This window comes from Theropithecus gelada, chromosome 5, assembly GCF_003255815.1.
Source record: "Theropithecus gelada isolate Dixy chromosome 5, Tgel_1.0, whole genome shotgun sequence".
NCBI lineage: Eukaryota > Metazoa > Chordata > Mammalia > Primates > Cercopithecidae > Theropithecus > Theropithecus gelada.
The window spans coordinates 38,374,674-38,391,668 of record NC_037672.1 but is presented as its reverse complement, the minus strand read 5'-3'; the positions used below and the strand labels follow the sequence as shown (position 1 = coordinate 38,391,668).

The 16,995-nt window shown below is 45.1% G+C and overlaps 1 protein-coding gene across 2 annotated transcripts in view; it reads right to left on the bottom strand.

The window, feature by feature from the left end:
* Nucleotides 1–1,041: 1,041 nt before the first annotated feature.
* KLB (klotho beta) overlaps nucleotides 1,042–16,995 on the bottom strand; it is a 43,532-nt gene continuing 27,578 nt past the window's right edge. The window contains exons 2-5 of one of the 2 annotated variants that reach the window (XM_025385628.1): nucleotides 16,156–16,666; nucleotides 13,081–13,349; nucleotides 2,909–4,052; nucleotides 1,042–2,100 (exon numbers count right to left, since the gene is read on the bottom strand). In XM_025385628.1, the coding sequence (XP_025241413.1) occupies nucleotides 1,715–2,100; nucleotides 2,909–4,052; nucleotides 13,081–13,349; nucleotides 16,156–16,666 (2,310 nt within the window). In that variant the 3' untranslated portion in view covers nucleotides 1,042–1,714. The remainder of the gene's footprint in view (nucleotides 2,101–2,908; nucleotides 4,053–13,080; nucleotides 13,350–16,155; nucleotides 16,667–16,995) is intronic. The other variant, XM_025385629.1, reaches the window with a different exon arrangement.

Below are 16,995 nucleotides of genomic sequence, written 5' to 3'. Positions count from 1 at the left end.
GCTGGGATTACAGGCTTGAGCCACCGCGCCCGGCCTGGGAACTGAATTTAACTTCAGACATAAGTGGACCTAGAATATAATCAAACCTACCTTAATTTACTAAGGCTTTATAACAGAAGAACATTTCCTGTGACTGTTAAGGTCTAAATTGCTGGAGTGAGCAGACAAAGACAAGTTACTCTGTGCAATGGGTGTTAAATGTAGGTTTTCTTCCTCAAATGTTTAAAATAAACTGAACAAGGCTCAAGGACAGAGTTCATTTCCCAAAATGTCAGATTATCCAAGTCAGATCTCGTAAATAACCCTAGCCCAAAAAGGTGCTATAGAAAACAATTTAAACTCATTCAGACCATCAGCATTCTGAATTGTTGCTTTACTTAAGAGTATAGCAACTTCTATTCACAGAGTTGAATCTGGCTTTCCTTCATCCTGTGATCTTTCCATGAGATGAGGTTTTGGAAATTACTTTTTTTTATTATTATTATTTTTTATTTTGAGAGACAGAGTCTCGCTCTGTCCCCCAGGCTGGAGTGCAATGGCGCAATCTTGGCTCACCGCAACCTCTGCCTCCCAGGTTCAAGCGTTTTTCCTGCCTCAGCCTCCCGAGTAGCTGGGATTACAGGTGCCCGCCATCATGCCCAGCTGACTTTTGTATTTTTAGTAGAGATGGGGTTTTGCCATGTTGGCCAGGCTGGTCTCGAACTCCTGACCTCAGGTGATCCAGCCGCCTTGGCCTCCCAAAGTGCTGGGATTATAGGCGTGTGCCACCATGCCTGGCCGGATATTACATTATTTTAAAAAATGAGATCTAGTAAAAGATCACAAATTAGATATTCTGTAGGTGATTTTTTGTTGTTGTTAGAAAAATGAAGAGCTTGATCCCCTTAAGATCAGTACTTAAGCCAGTGTTGTAACTGGCTTAGAGAAGCACTACTTACCCTATTACTGTGTTTTCTTTCCATTTAGAACCACCCTGACCTAAAGGGGAAAGCACCTTATTAGAAGTGACAATATATATTATGTATCACTGACTATCCAGTTACAAAGTTTTGCTTTTGCTTTTTTATGTTGTTTGAGATGGTCTTGCTGTTGTTGCCCAGGCTGGAGTGCAGTGGCACAATTTCGGCTCACTGCAACCTCTGTTTCTTGGGTTCAAACAATTCTGCCTCAGCCTCCCAAGTAGCTGAGATTATAGACACCACTGCCACCACGCCTGGCTAATTTTTGTGTTTTTAGTAGAGACAGGGTTTCACCATGTTGGCCAGGTTGGCCTTGAACTCCTCACCTCAGGTGATGTCCCCGCCTCAGCCTCCCAAAGTGCTAGGATTACAGATGTGAGCCACCGTGCCCGGCCCAAAGTTTTACTTTTTAAAAATAATTTATTGTACCACAAGTAGCTATTGGTAGAGATGAAAGCTAGAGCAGAATGATGGAATATAGTTCATCAAACTTCAAAAAGCAATGTATCATGTAATCCTCATAGCTTACTGTCAGGATGAAGCCTTTATGTTTACATCCAAGAACTGAATTCACTGATGTCAATGCCTGAGGGAAAGTTCTTTGAACCACACAGCAGAGACGATTGTCATCACCTTGGTTACAGCTGTATCTCAAATTGTCTTTCTATAATACAGGTATATCTCCTGTCAGTTACCAGCATATGGAACTGGAATGAATTTTTAAGCTGTCTGTGATGCAGGCAAATAAGATCAGGTTAGCTGAGAACTCTCTTGCCTTTCTTTAATGGTATATGTTGTAAGTTTTTTGCTTTCCAAAACTTTCTTCTCTTTTGCCTATGAAAAATGGTAATTGATAAGAGTAGAACCAGGGTGGAGAAGAAGCAACAACCCAAGAATATCAGTGGTTTCTTCTGCACAAGGAATAAACAGACAGTGCACTCTGTGTTTTTTTGGGTCTGACTGCATCTAGAACTACTGTTCTCAGAAGGGAAGCCACTGCTGCTGATCACTTTGTTGTAAAACTGTATTGAGGATTTAGCTTTAAAATCAGATGTGAAGAATCCAAATCTGGGTTTAGATTTCTCTTCAGCCAGTTTGAATGCATAATAGCCTTTGATTCTGACTTTATCAATCAGGTATGCTGAAAAAGATCAGAAATTAACATGAATCACAAATGGACTGAAATATCTTTGAACAAGAATTTAGTTTTCATTGAAACAACCTAAAATTATGCCCATAATAAAGGTAGTGATTTTTATTGGAGGGTTTTTTTTTGACATTTATTCTTTTATGATCTATGTAAAGGAGAAGGTGAAAATGTGTATAATTTAAAGTAAATTTGTGAAACTTTGATCCATAAATAATCCAAAAACTCTTGGAGGAGAAAGCAAATTTAAGGAGCAGAGCAATGAAGGTTGTCACTTTTGTTTAAAGGGTCACAAGCAGAAAAATGTTGCCTATTTGGCCTGATTGTGAACCTCAGATGTGCTCTTGGTGCAGCCCGGGAATCACAGTTGGTTTTCCCCACTCGCTGGCTCGCTTAGGCTACCATGATGTGGTTATTTCACATTGCATGGCTGTATGGAAACATTTCATGTATCCCATAAATTTATATACCTACTATGTACCCACAAAAAATTTTTTAAAGGCTAGCAAGCATGCTGAAAATAAGTAATCCACAGTAGTGACTGTTTATCCTGGGGAGTGAGATTTCAGGTGATTTTTAAAAAACTTTCTCCACGTGCCCAGTTTTCTATAATGGGTATGTGTTACTTTTATGATTTAAAAAATTTTCCAAAAATCCATAGGCCAGTTTTCAAGACAAAATTCAGTTGACAGAACTTGGGTGCCACAAATCGGATGCCGTCAGGCACCAGCCAGCCCCTCTCATTCTTTGTTCTTGTCAGGAATCTCGCTCTGCCCTGTGTCTGAAGGGGCCCCGCCCTTACCTTTCAGCACCTCCTGAAGGTACTTTTCCAGGTAGTACTTCCGGAGCCGGTCATCCTCCAGAGCCTGGTCGTCGATGCCGCTGGCCGTGATGTAAATGTCCATGTCGCCATAGTTCCTCCGGACCCACCGCAGCAACTTGCGCACCCCCCAGGGAATCACAGCCAGGCGCGTAGGGGAGCTCAGGCGGGTGATGTCCTGCAGAAACTGGATGTCCCTGTCCGAGTCGTAGCGGCTGCCGGCCAGCTGCTCGTGCATCACGAACCTAGTGGTGAAGTGGTTGAGCGCGCAGAAGTCGACCGTGCCCTTGAGCAGCCTCCTCTCGGCCTCAGTGAGGCGCGGCAGCGCGGAGCTGGAAAGGCCCCGCCGGTGCTTGGAGGCGATGTATTCCCTCATGGCTGCGGGGTAGTCCCCGGTCTTGAAGAGCGGCTCAGCGAACCAGGCAATCTCGAACTGCAGGAAGCGCTCGGCCGCCCTCCAGTGCGAGTCAGCATAGGGGTTGGCGGGTTCCGCCCAGTCCGCGTGCAGCGACAGCGACACGGCCCCGCGCTGTGACGGCCTGAACTGCCGGTCGTAGAGGCGCCAGGCCAGGGCGTGGGCCACCAGTAGGTTGTGCGCCGCCCCGTAGGTGTCGTTGCCAGAGCGGTTGTAGATGTCACTTAGCCGATTAGGCTCATTGATGGTGATCCAGAGCTTCACCAGGTCCCCTAGCTCCTGGAAGCACAGCCCAGCGTAGGCCTGGAAGGCCTCCACCGTCGATGGGTTCAGCCACCCGCCGGCGTGCAGCAGAGGCTCGGGGAGGCCTAGGTGGGCGTGGGTCGGATAGTACAGGGTGACCATCGCGGAGATGCCAAGCTTCAGCCCCTCACTGACCACGCATCTGTAGTACCTCAGGGCCTGTCGGTTCACCGCGGACAGGTTGCCAGTGGGAAGGACCGAGGCCCAATCCAGAGCAAACCGGTAGTGGGTGACTTTCATTCTTGCCAACATCTCAAGTTGTTTTTTGATGTTTACAAAATCTGTGCATTGAGCGGGTCGTGTTTTCAGCCTCACCCCTTCCACTCGGTGCAACAGTCTGTTGCCAGTGGCGTTCCACACGTACAGGTAAGGATCGCTGAACTGTGGGGACGAAGCCACAGACTCGGGCTGTGAAAAACAAGCTCATTCAGGTCAAGCATGCGCGGGCAGGCGGAGGCTCAAGTGATCTGCCCACCTCTGCCTCCCAAAGTGCTGGGATTACAGGCCTAAGCCACCGCCAGGCCTCTTCCAGTCCTTGAAATCTCCCAGGGAGACCAGAAACCAGAGAAGGAGCCACACCCGGGCCCTGGCTTAGAAAACAAGTTGTTGGAGAAAACACTGGGAAGCCATTTTCCAGTTCGTTTGACTTTAAACCCCAGGTTACATGGTGGGGTTTGATGTGATTCTGTTCAAATGCATCAGGAAATTGCCTTGGTACACTCAGTTAAAAGCAATAACAAAAGATAGATTCTAAACCCTGCTATAAATTGAAGACAAAGTTGAAATTCCTGTTGTAGGCCGGGCGCGGTGGCTCAAGCCTGTAATCCCAGCACTTTGGGAGGCCGAGACGGGCGGATCACGAGGTCAGGAGATCGAGACCATTCTGGCTAACACGGTGAAACCCTGTCTCTACTAAAAAATACAAAAAACTAGCAGGGCGAGGTGGCGGGCGCCTGTAGTCCCAGCTACTCGGAAGACTGAGGCAGGAGAACGGCGTAAACCTGGGAGGCGGAGCTTGCAGTGAGCTGAGATCCGGCCACTGCACTCCAGCCCGGGCGACAGAGCATGACTCCGTCTCAAAAAAAAAAAAAAAAAATTCCTGTTGTAGAGATTTCACTGAGAAGAGGAGGCTGGTTGACCCCAGGCACAGTTCCCCTTGCATTTGCTGAATGCATATCTCTAAATTCTATTTTAAAAGTCCAGGCTGGACGCAGTGGCTCACACCTGTAATCCTAGCACTTTGGGAGTCTGAGGGGGGCAGATCACCTAAGGTCGGGAGTTTGAGACCAGCCTGACCAACATGGAGAAACCCCGTCTCTACTAAAAAAAAAAAAAAAAAAAAAATACAAAATTAGCCAGGCGTGAAGGCGCACGCCTGCAATCCCAGCTACCCTGGAGGCTGAGGCAGGAGAATCGCTTGAACCTGGGAGGCAGAGGTTGCAGTGAGCCAAGATCACGCCATTGCACTCCAGCCTGGGCAACAAGAGCAAAAAAAGAAAAGAAAAGGAAAAAAAGAAAAGTCCAAGCGAAATCACATTTGCATCCATCATGTTTCCCCGACCCATGTGCCTGTGAGAACATAGTATTTATTTATTTATTTATTTATTTATTTATTTATTTATTATTATTTTTTTATTTTTTTTGAGACGGAGTCTCGCTGTGTCGCCCAGGCTGGAGTGCAGTGGCGCGATCTCGGCTCACTGCAAGCTCCGCCTCCCGGGTTCACGCCATTCTCCCGCCTCAGCCTCCGAGTAGTTGGGACTACAGGCGCCCGCCACCACGCCCGGCTAGTTTTTTGTATTTTTAGTAGAGACGGGGTTTCACCATGTTAGCCAGGATGGTCTCGATCTCCTGACCTCGTGATCCACCCGCCTCGGCCTCCCAAAGTGCTGGGATTACAGGCTTGAGCCACCGCGCCCGGCCGAGAACATAGTATTTATTAATCCAACAGAATGCTGACACGTTTTCTATGCAAGGCGCTTGGGTTATGGGTGGAAAGGACAGTAGAATATCCCCAGAAACTCCCAAGGTTGACACTTGGATCCGACAGTGTCTCATTCTTTGTCTCTCCACAGAGAGAGCCCTGGACTCCTGTTCTAGTTCTGCCCCTTTGAAACTCAGGCTTGGCAGCTATATAGTGATGGAGTAATCTCACCCACTTCACAGGTGTGCTGTGAGGACTCAGTGACTCTGGGAACTCTAATGCACTGTACAAACACAATGTAGTCATGACTTGGGTTTCATTTTCCCTAGTGGCAATAATTGCCTGCTAGGCCCTTGAGTCTAAACTAAAGCAAAGCCCTTAAGAAAAACATTTCCAAATTCAAGATTAATAAAGGAAAGTAAAAGTTATGTACTTGTTTTAAAGTACTTTTTTCTCCCTCATGACAGAATTTAAATACACCAGGAAAAAACTATAATTAACCTTTGGTAAATATTTTCCCTCTAATTGTTTTTTCGTGTGTCATCTTTCATAGTTTAATTACAAAACCATATCACTGCCCATTTGCCATCTGCCAACCAGTTATCTAGAACATTAAACTAAGAGAACATTGATCATGTGAGCATGAAGTTAAATCTGTATATAATTAATTATTTGAGTAAAATCCTCCTAGCCTAGATGGCCAGTTTCAGTGTTTTGAAAACTCAGAACATGGTATTGAAAGGATGTTTATAAAAGGCAGTCTTGCTATGGGGCAAGGCAAGATCAAATAAAAATGTCTTACGTTAAAAACCTTCAGAAAGCATTAGTCTCAGCAAGTGTGTATGATTAATCTGCTAAGAGGTTGATTTTCTAGTTAAAGATGATGCATCCCAATCCCAACCCCAGCTCCCAGAGCTTGTTTCTAAAATCCCATGTCCCACCAAAAGGACCTTGTACTCCTTGGAGAAATGGCTTTTTCTAGGAGAAGAATGAGATGAAGCTGGGGTATCTTGTGCCAGAAAATAAGGAAGTGCTTAAAAACTGAAAGGGAAATGTGGAAAAGACAGGAACCACTTGAAGGGGTCCCATTGACTAAATTAGAAACAATTTGAGCATCAAAAGGAACAATATCATAATGACAATAATGAATTACAAGACATCAAATTTAAGAGAATCCAGCTAATAAATGTAGAGGGAATAATCTGATTAGAAATTTACCATTTTGCAATCTACAAAGTAACAATTAAGGCAAGGTTCATGAAAGAATGTTTGTTTGTTTGAGACGGAGTTTCGTTTTTGTCCCCCAGGCTGAAGTGCAATGGCACGATCTTGGCTCACTGCGTCCTCCGCCTCCTGGGTTCAAGCGATTCTCCTGCCTCGGCCTCCTGAGTAGCTGGGATTACAGGCACCTGCCACCGTGCCCGGCTAGTTTTTGTATTTTTAGTACAGACAGGGTTTCACCATGTTGGCCAGGCTGGTCTTGAACTCCTGACCTCAGGTGATCCGCCCACATTGGCCTCCCAGAGTGCTGGGATTACAGGTGTGAGCCACTGGGCCCGGCCCGGCTCATGAAAGAATGTTAAAACCATGGAGTGAAATGTTGAGGAATAGGATATTCATAGAGTCCCAAGTATCAACATCAGATTACTTCTTCTTTTTTTCGTTTTTGGACAGAGTCTCGCTCTGTTGCCCAGGCTAGAGTGCAATGGTGCGATCTTGGCTCCCTGCAACCTCCGCTTCTGAGGTTCAAGTGATTCTCCTGCCTCAGCCTCTCAAGTAGCTGGGATTACAAGCCCATGCCACCATGCCTGGCTAATTTTTTTTTTTTTTTTTTTTTAAGTAGAGACAGGATTTTGCCACAATGGCCAGGCTGGTCCTCACCTCAAGTGATATGCCTGCCTTGGACTCCCAAAGTGCTGGGATTACAGGTGTGAGTCACTGAGCCTGGCCAACATCAGATTACTTCTTAATTAAAGATGGAAAAGTTACCACATGGCAAATGTCACCTTTTTTTTCTTTTTACTTTTTTCTGGGGGGGAGTGGGGAGGAGGGACAGGGTCTTGCTCTGTCGCCCACACTAGACTGCGTCCTCGACCAAAGTGATCTACCCACATTGGCCTCTCAAAGTGCTGGGATTACAGGAGTGAACAAGTGTGCCTAGCCACAAATGCCACCTTAACCAAGAAATCTGGTGATACTACTTCAACCACAGTAATATCTTCAGTAATGAAACAAATTGACATCATGTGATAAAAAGGCACATCATCTATGTAGTATTATTTCCAGAAATGGTTAACTGAGTCATTAGACTCAGAAGACAACCAGAGAAATCTACAAGCAGTTGGCCTGGACTCTTCAAACAGGGCAGTGCCATGAGGTGATTGCCCTGAATTAAAGGAGGCTAAAGATACATGACAACCAACGTTTGATCTTTGTTTGGATTCTTAATCAAAGATTTTTTTAATCCATAAAGGACATTTTTGGAACATTAAAAAAAATTGAATATGGATTGTATTTTAGATAGCGTTGAGTCAATGTTAAATTTCCTGGGAATCATAAGAATGTCCTTGTTCTTAGGAGATACATGCTGAGATATTTTGGGGTAGAGTATAATGATGTCTGCAATTTATCGAAAGTTTATGAAAGAGAGAGGCAGAGGCTGGGTGTCTCACGCCTGTAATCCCAGCACTTTGGGAGGCCGAGGTGGGTGGATCATGAGGTCAGGAGTTCGAGACCAGCCTGGCCAAAATAGTGAAACCCCGTCTCTACTAAAAATACAAAAAATTAGCTGGGCGTGGTGGCAAGCACCTATAACTTGGGAGGCTGAGGCAGGAGAATCTCTTGAATCCGGGAGGTGGAGGTTTTTTTGAGACCCTGTCTCAAAAAAAAAAAAAAAGGGAGAGAGGCAGAATTGAAACCAATATGGCAGCATGTTAACAGTCAGTCTTGATGAAGGGAATATGCATTTCTATTGGATAAGTTGGAAATTTTTCAAAGTAAAACGTTGGAGGAGAAAAGAATGCTAAGAGGCTAGGGAAAATAAGACAGAAATGTGCAAAGTTAGGCTTAGTAATTTTTTTTTTTTGAGACAAGGTCTTGCTCTGTTGCCCAGCCTGGAGTACAGTGGCACGATCACGGCTCACTGCAAACTTCACTTCCTGGGCTCAAGTGATACTCTTGCCTCAGCCTCCCGAGTAGATGGAATGATAGATGGAATTACAGGCCCACACCACCACACCCAGTTTTTTTTGTAGAGACAGGGATTTTCCATATTGGCCAGGCTGGTCTCAAACTCCTGAGATCAAGTGATCCTCCCACCTTGGCCTCCCAAAGTGCTGGGATTACAGGAGTGAGTCAGCACGCCCGGCCTGGCTAAGTAATATTTTTCAAGTATTACTTTAATTTTGTCAGTCTCCCTATAGAGGGCATCTAGTTTTCTGTGTACACAGTGTCTATTCATATATTTATTGGCTGATTTTTCAAAAAGCACCGTAATTTTTCTTGGCAAACCAGTCATCCTTATTTATTTATTTATTTATTTATTTATTTATTTATTTATTTATTTATTTAGGTTTAGGCTACCCAAATGAAGCAGTGGGAGTAGAGAAGGAACAGAAATCTATAACTGGTTGTAACCAATAAGTTGTAAACACCAGTGCACTCGGATCAGCCTTATCCTCATTCTTAATCCAAGTGGTTCAAGTGAAGCTGGCTCCTCGCTGGGCTCCAGAGACGAGCATGAAACCCAGACCTGACAGATCACAGAACTGCTTTTCCCGACCCCGTGGTCAGTTCTTGCTCTGAAACGTAGAAGGGGCAGACATTCACAGTATCTAAGGAACAGGTGGGTTTTAGCTGAAGCAGGAACTTGTAGGTTGGGTCTCCCATACAGGCAGGCAAAGGAACTCTTATATCTCCTGGGGTCTTTCTTTGCTAGGTCTGGAATTTTGAAAAATATAAACTCAATTGAAGTGATAGGGAAAAAGACATTTTTGGAACACTTAGCAAAATCTGAACATGAATAGTATTGAACTCTCCTGCCTCTGCCATGTGAAGGAAGAGGCAGGAACTGGCTCTGGAGGGGACACAAGCTGAAGATGAGACACTGTGTTTATTCTGCTCTCTATACCTTTCCCCCTTCATCACCCTGAGCTCTTGCTAAAGTCTTGTTTAAATATCCACAGGGAGCTGGGTGCAGTGCCTCACACCTGTAATCCCAGCACTTTGGGAGTCTGAGGCAGACAGATTGCTTAAGGCCAAGAGTTTGAGACCAGTCTGGCCAACATAGTGAAACCCTATCTCTACTAAAAATACAAAAATTAGCTGGGCATAGTGGCAGGTACCTGTAATCCTAGCTGCTCTGGAGACAGGCAGGAGAATCGCTTGAATTCAGGAGGCAGAGATTGCAGTGAGCTGAGATCACGCCACTGCACTCCAGCCTAGAAGACAGAGTGAGACTATTGCAAATAAATAAATATCCACAGCTGGGCACGGTGGCTAACGCCTGTAATCCTAGCACTTTGGGAGGCCGAGACAGGTAGATTGCCTAACCTCAGGAGTTTGAGACCAGCCTGGACAACATGGTGAAACCCTGTCCCTACTAAAATACAAAAAATCAGCTGGGCAGGATGGCAGGCGCCTGTAATCCCAGCTACTCAGGAGGCTGAGGCACGAGAATTGCTTGAACATGGGAGGCAGAGGTTGCAGTGAGCCGGGCAACAAAGCAAAACTCTGTCTCAAATAACTATGGCCGGGCACGGTGGCTCACGCCTGTAATCCCAGCACTATGGGAGGCCAAGGCGGGCAGATCACGAGGTCAGGAGATCGAGACCATCTTGGCTAACACAGTGAAGCCCCATCTCTACTAAAAACAAAAAATTAGCTGGGTGTGGTGGCGGGCGCCTGTAGTCCCAGCTACTCAGGAGGCTGAGGCAGGAGAATGGCATGAACCTGGGAGGTGGAGCTTGCAGTGAGCCGAGATCATGCCACTGCACTCCAGCCTGGGCGACAGAGCGAGACTCCATCTCAAACAAAAAAAAAAAAAAAAAAAAAAAATTAAATAAATAATTATATAAATATAAATAAATGTCCACAGGGGTTGAGATTCATAACCTGAGAACTTTGCTAATTCATGGTTTGAACCCTTTTTTTTGGTCTCAATCCTTGTACATCTTGTTGTCTTTCCATATGCTTCTATTAATAGAATACAGGCATGTCTGGGCATGGTGGCTCACACCTGTAATTCCAGCACTTTGGGAGGCTGAGGCAGGCAGATCACTTGAGGCCTGGAGTTCAAGACCAGCCTGGCCAACATAGTGAAACCCCATCTCTACTAAAAATACAAAAATTAGCTGGGCATGGTGGTGGGCACCTGTAATCCCAGCTACTTGGGAGGCTGAGGCAGCAGAATTGCTTGAATCCAGGAGGCAGAGGTTGCAGTGAGCCAAGATCATACCACTGCACATCAGCCTGGGCAACACAGTGAGACTCTGTCTCAATAAAGAAAAGAAGAGAAGAGAAGAGAAAAAAGAAAAGGAAAGGAAAGAAAAGGAAAGGAAAGGAAAGAAAAGAAAAGGAAAGGAAAGAGAAAGCCGGGCACAGTGGCTCATGCCTGTAATCCCAGCACTTTGGGAGGCCGAGGTGGGTGGATCACCTGAGGTCAGGAGTTTGAGACCAGCCTGACCAACTTGGTGAAACCCTGTTTCTACTAAAAATACAAAAATTTGCCTGTGCGCGGCGGCTCATGCCTATAATCCCAGCATTTTGGGAGGCCAAGGTGGGTGGATAACCTGAGGTCAGGAGTTCGAGGCCAGTTTGGCCGACATGGTGAAACCCCGTCTCTACTAATAATACAAAAATTAGCTGGGAGTGGTGGCACATGCCTGTAATCCCAGATACTTGGGAGGCTGAGACAGGACAATTGCCTGAACCCAGGAGGCGAAGGCTGCAGCAGTGAGCCAAGATCCTGCCATTGCACTCCAGCCTAGGCGATGAGCAACAAGAATGAAACTCTGTCTCCAAAAAAAAAAAAAAAAAAAGAAAAAGAAAAATTTGCCAGGCATGGTGGCAGGTGCCTGTAATCCCAGCTACTTTGGAGGCTGAGGCAGGAGAATCATTTGAACTGGGGAGGCAGAGGCTGCAGTGAGCCAAGATGGCACCATTGCACTCCAGCCTGGGCAACGGAGCGAGACTCTGTCTCAAAAAGAAAAAACAAAACCAAAAACAATGCAATAGTGTGGTATTGTGAAGTCTTAAAGCATAGTGGTTGGAAGACAGACCTAGGTAACTTGGGCAAGTTATGTAACCGCCCCCTAAATTTCAGTTGCGTTGCCTGTAAGATGAGGGTTTTAACATTAAGTAGGTTGGATGGAGTGGCTTGCACCTGTAACCCCAGTACTTTGGGAGGCTGAGGCAGGATATTTGTTTGAGCCCAGGAGTTCCAGACCAGTCTGGGCAACATAGTAAGACTCTGTCTGTACAAAAAAATCAAAAATTAGCTGGGCATAGTGGTGTGAACCTGGAGTCCCAGCTCAAGGTTGAGGTGGGATGATCACTTGAGGCCAGGAGATTGAGGCTACAGGGAGCTGTGATTGTGCCACTGCACTCCAGCCTGGGTGACAGAGCAAGATCCTGTCTCAGAAAAAAAAAAAAAAAAAAGGTGAAGTAGAGAGAACATGCATACATAGCATACATAGGTGATTTCTTGATTTCCAGGTAGCATAGTTAAAATAATAATAAAACTAAAAGGCGATCTCATTCATTCACCTGGTTCTAGAAGACGAGCACCTGCCATGTGCCAGGCACTGCCCTAGTGAGGCATATAGCAGGCATCAAAGCCTCAGGCATTTCTGCTCTTATGCAGCTTGCATTCTAGTAGGGGAAACAGGTGATAAGTATGGAAAATGTGGAAAGCACAAAGTATGTCAGGTGGTGGCGAGTACGCTACAGAAAAGCAGGAAAAGAGGAAGAGAAGTGATAGGAGGATGGTTTTTGGAGTGGAGGGAAGCCTTATCGAGGAGATGACTTTTAAGGACAGCTGAATGGGGTGAGGAATGAGACGTGTGGGAAGGCTCCACTGGGATATAGAGACCTCAGAAGGCAAATTACCCAACTCTGTGAAACGGCAAGAATCAATTAAACAAGGCGCTGCTAATAATTTGCTTTTGGCAAAACAAAAATCTAAAAACAAATTTCCTATCATTTTGACATTACTATTATAACAAAAACCTGACACAGAAATGACAGTAAGTTCCCTCTAGACTGTATGCTTCTTGAGGGCAGCCTCTTCACCTCTCCATCTCCATCACCAATTATGAGTTCTGGCCCATGATAGGCTCTCAGCATCTATTTCCTTCTTTTTCTCCCTTCTCTTTCCCTAGCTCTCCTTCATAACCTCCATACAATTGTAGTATTTGGTATTGTCTGACAGCTATCTCTCAGCTGTCATTGAGTAAATGAAATAGTGTGTGCTGTTTGCCCCAGTTTATGGTTAATTTGGAAGTAACCACTTACCTTTAGAACAGACTCGGTGACACCCCAGGAGAAGTCACAGGGAAACTGGCCCTGTACATCTGGCGTGGCCTCTTTTAAAGAAAAACCATTTTCTCGTATGATCTGTTTGTAGTAGTGTGCCGAAGACTTAGGTTTCCGCTCTTTTTGTTTACTGTTAAAATCCACATAAAATAATCCTCGGCGGATGGTGTAAGCATCCTGCCATTCAAAGCCATCCAGCAGAGACCAGGCAGTATAACCAAACACTCGTATTTCATCTAACCTTATTGCTGCACAGAGAAAAGAAAGCAGAGATGTTCAGAGGCCTAAACATTCTAGTTCGTGTTTACAATTTCACTAACGTGCCAGAGGGCAGCATATTGTAAAACGAACCTTTCCCCTAATTTTCAGGTCTGCTGTATCAAATAGAAAATTCATGTTTATACTTCAAAAGTGGCAATTATTTTCATCCAGACTGGTATCTCCTGATCCCCCGACTCCCGCTTGGACCAAGTGAATGTCACAGTTAAAGGATCACACCTTAAATACTCCTGAGACTTGGTGTGCAAATCTGTGTCAGAGGGCATGGTAATTTCCAGAACTCTTTGGGATCAATGCATATGTCTGCTCATGACCAAGAGTTTCTTATTTCAAGTCTGAGTTGGTTCTTGTTTATGGATAAGCTATTAATTCTAGGAAACTATCCAGGCCAAGAGTTTCTAAGAAATGTGTTCAACAGGCCCTGGTTCTAGTCTATAGCTGCTGTCGGGCCCTAAGGGGAGGTGGAATGGTAACACCTGGGGCATGGACACTCCTTCTGCCCAAGGAGTTTCTAAAAATCTGCTTTTAGAATTAACGTAAATGAATGTAGACATAAGGAGGTAAAAGAAGAAAAGTGATGTAAGAGAACGGGAACTGGCTGAGCTAAGGAGCAGGGTGCTGAGGCGCTTACCCTGCTATGCTCTAGGGAGCATGCTATTGGGCAAGTTTCTTGGCCTCAGTTTCCTCATTTGTAAACAAAAAAGATTGGAAAATAGGATCTCTAAGGACCTTTCTAGCTTTAAAACTCTTATTCAGTAACTTGTAGGAATTGTGTAAAAATGAAATATGAAAATCAACAGACCGGGCGCGGTGGCTCATGCCTGTAATCCCAGCACTTTGGGAGGCTGAGGTGGGTGGATCACCTGAGGTCAGGAAACATAATGAAGCCTCATCTCTACTAAAAATACAAAAATTAGCCGGGGATGGTGGCGGGCACCTGCAATCTCAGCTACTCAGGAGGCTGAGGCAGGAGAATCACTTGAACCCAGGAGGTGGAGATTGCAATGAGCCGAGATTGTGCCATTGTACTCCAGCCTGGGTAACAAGAACAAAACTCCATCTCAAAAAAAGAAAAAAAAAAAAAAAAGAGAGAGAAAAGAAAATCAACAGCAGCAGTCCAAACAACAAATACCCAAATTAGCCCTGAATCCTTTTTTCTTTCTTAAAAGATTTCACTTCCCTCATAGAAATGCCTCCTCATCTCTGCATTTTTGGGATTTTTATCAATGACATTCTTTTCCTTAAATGAGGAAAATCCAGGCCAAGAGTTTCCAAGAAGATAAATATGTTCAACAGGCCCTGGTTCTAGTCTATAGCTGCTGTAGGGCCCTAAGGAGAGGTGGAACGGTAACACCTGGGGAGTGGACACCCCTTCTGCCCAAGAGCATGGCATTTGACCCAGACCCTGTAGGCAGAGCCCTCAGCCTTGGCCCCCACATGCATGGCCTGTAGCTGGGCGTGGCTTGGTTCCATGCTGTTCCTTCCTGCAACTTGGGGCGGCAGGGTCTGGTTCTCCTTCAGGACCCTCCCTGAAGGCTCTCTCCAGCGGCACCTAGGATTTTCTTCCTGGCTTGTGACTTTTAAAGAGAGCAACAGAATTTTAGAAAGATCCACAGAGAATTCCTTAATATGAGAGTGAAATAGAGCCCAACTCCAGGGAACAGAACCATTGTAACCTCAGCTTGTCTTCTGCTCCATTGTTTCTGTTAGCCACCTGTAGATGTCACTACTTGAGTAATAGAGTAAGGAGTGAGGGGCTAAGTGGGGGCCAAAAGTCACTGGGAGCAATAGAAGCAACTCATTTTGTCTTCAGACCTTTTCATCATACCTTCGTGTAATAAGAGTATAAAGATCACAATTTCAAGAAACACTTTCAACATCTCAGGATAAAGTACTACTGTGAGGAAACTTTAAGCATACCTCTTTTAGCACTATGTCCTTTATAAAGAATGAAACGCATCTTCTTGCCAATTAAGGATGTAACTCTAGTCTGAAAGGATTCTGTTCTCAAACTTTTATTTAAAAAAGAACATGGGAATAACATGAAAAAGTTCTGTCAACATTGGAAAATACAATGGCTGGGTGTGGTGGCTCATGCCTGTAATCCTGGCACTTTGGGAGGCCGAGGCAGGTGGATCACCTGAGGTCAGGAATTTGAGACCAGTCTGGCCAACATGGTGAAACCCCGTCTCTATTAAAAATACAAAACTTAGCCGGGCTTGGTGGCGGACACCTGTAATTCCAGCTACTCAGGAGGCTAAAGCAGGAGAATCACTTGAACCCAGGAGGCAGAGGTTGCAGTGAGCCGAGATCGTACTGTTGCACTCCAGCCTGGGCCACAGAGTGACTCCATCTGAAAAAAAAAAAAAATTGAACGATACAAAAGGCCAGGCCGGGCATGGTGGCTTATGCCTGTAATCCCAGCACTTTGGGAGGCTGAGGCGGGTGGATCACTTAAGGTCAGGAGTTCAAGACCAGCCTGGCCAACATGGTGAGACCCTGTCTCTAATAAAAATACAAAAATTAGCTGGGCGTGGTGGTGGACACCTGTAATCCCAGTTACTCAGGAGGCTGAGGCAGGAGAATCACTTGAACCTAGGAGGCAGAGGTTGCAGTGAGCCAAGATGGTGCCCCTGCACTTTAGCCTAGGAGACAGACAGAAATTCCATTTCAAAAAAAACCTACCCAACAATAATAGTTATATATTCAAAGGTGATTTTAAATATCCTGCAAATTTTTAGAATTTTAAAAAAATTAAGCAAGTGTACAACCAACCTTGAAGCACCTGGCTGAGGAAATTCTTCATCATGTAGATGGCCGTGGTGTCTTCCGTTTTCACATGACTGTCTGTGAACCAGCCATTCTCAGCAATCAAGATTCGAGGGTTGTTGTATTCCAGTTTAATCCAGTTCAGTGCTTCTCTTAAATTGAGTGAAACATTTTGCCCCATTTTAGCCATGGTGTTTAGGGGCTTGAAGTTGTTGGGTCCAAAAGAAAAGGCAAAGAAATCAGCTGTGCCTCTCACCTCATTCTTCTCTGCTTCAGAGAAAAGGGGTAGAATGGAGAGCAACTTCTTTTTCATCCCTTCTGGATAGTCGCCATCCCCATGGATAGGGTTGGCAAACCATCCAAGCACAGAAACCATGGACTGTTGACATTGCAGTATATCCATCGTGTTTTCCGACCGGTTTGGCTCGATCCAGTGAGATCCCAATGTGATCGATAACCAACCCTTCTGATGTGGGCGGAAATGTGTGTTGTAGTTATGCCAAACTTTCGAGTGAGCCTAAAAGAAGAAAATATTATTGATCTTTGTTGTCCTCACTTACAAGAGCTGTAACGTGGCTGGTAAATGGTCTTTTCATGGATAAAATGAATGCAGCATAGAGTGATTCAGGGGAAAGTGCCAGGGAGCCCCGATGACCTCAAAGTCTGTTCTCTATGCCCCTGGTGCTTCCAACCTAAAGTTTCTGCTACAGGAGAGCTGGAGGCTGGCAGAAAGCCTAGTCTAGGCTCTTATTTCCCCTCTGCCTGGCTCCCTTCCTGGGTCCTCTTAGGGTTTGCTCCTCTACACAAGAAGACACAGAGTAGTGATTTTTTTTTTTTTTTTTTTTT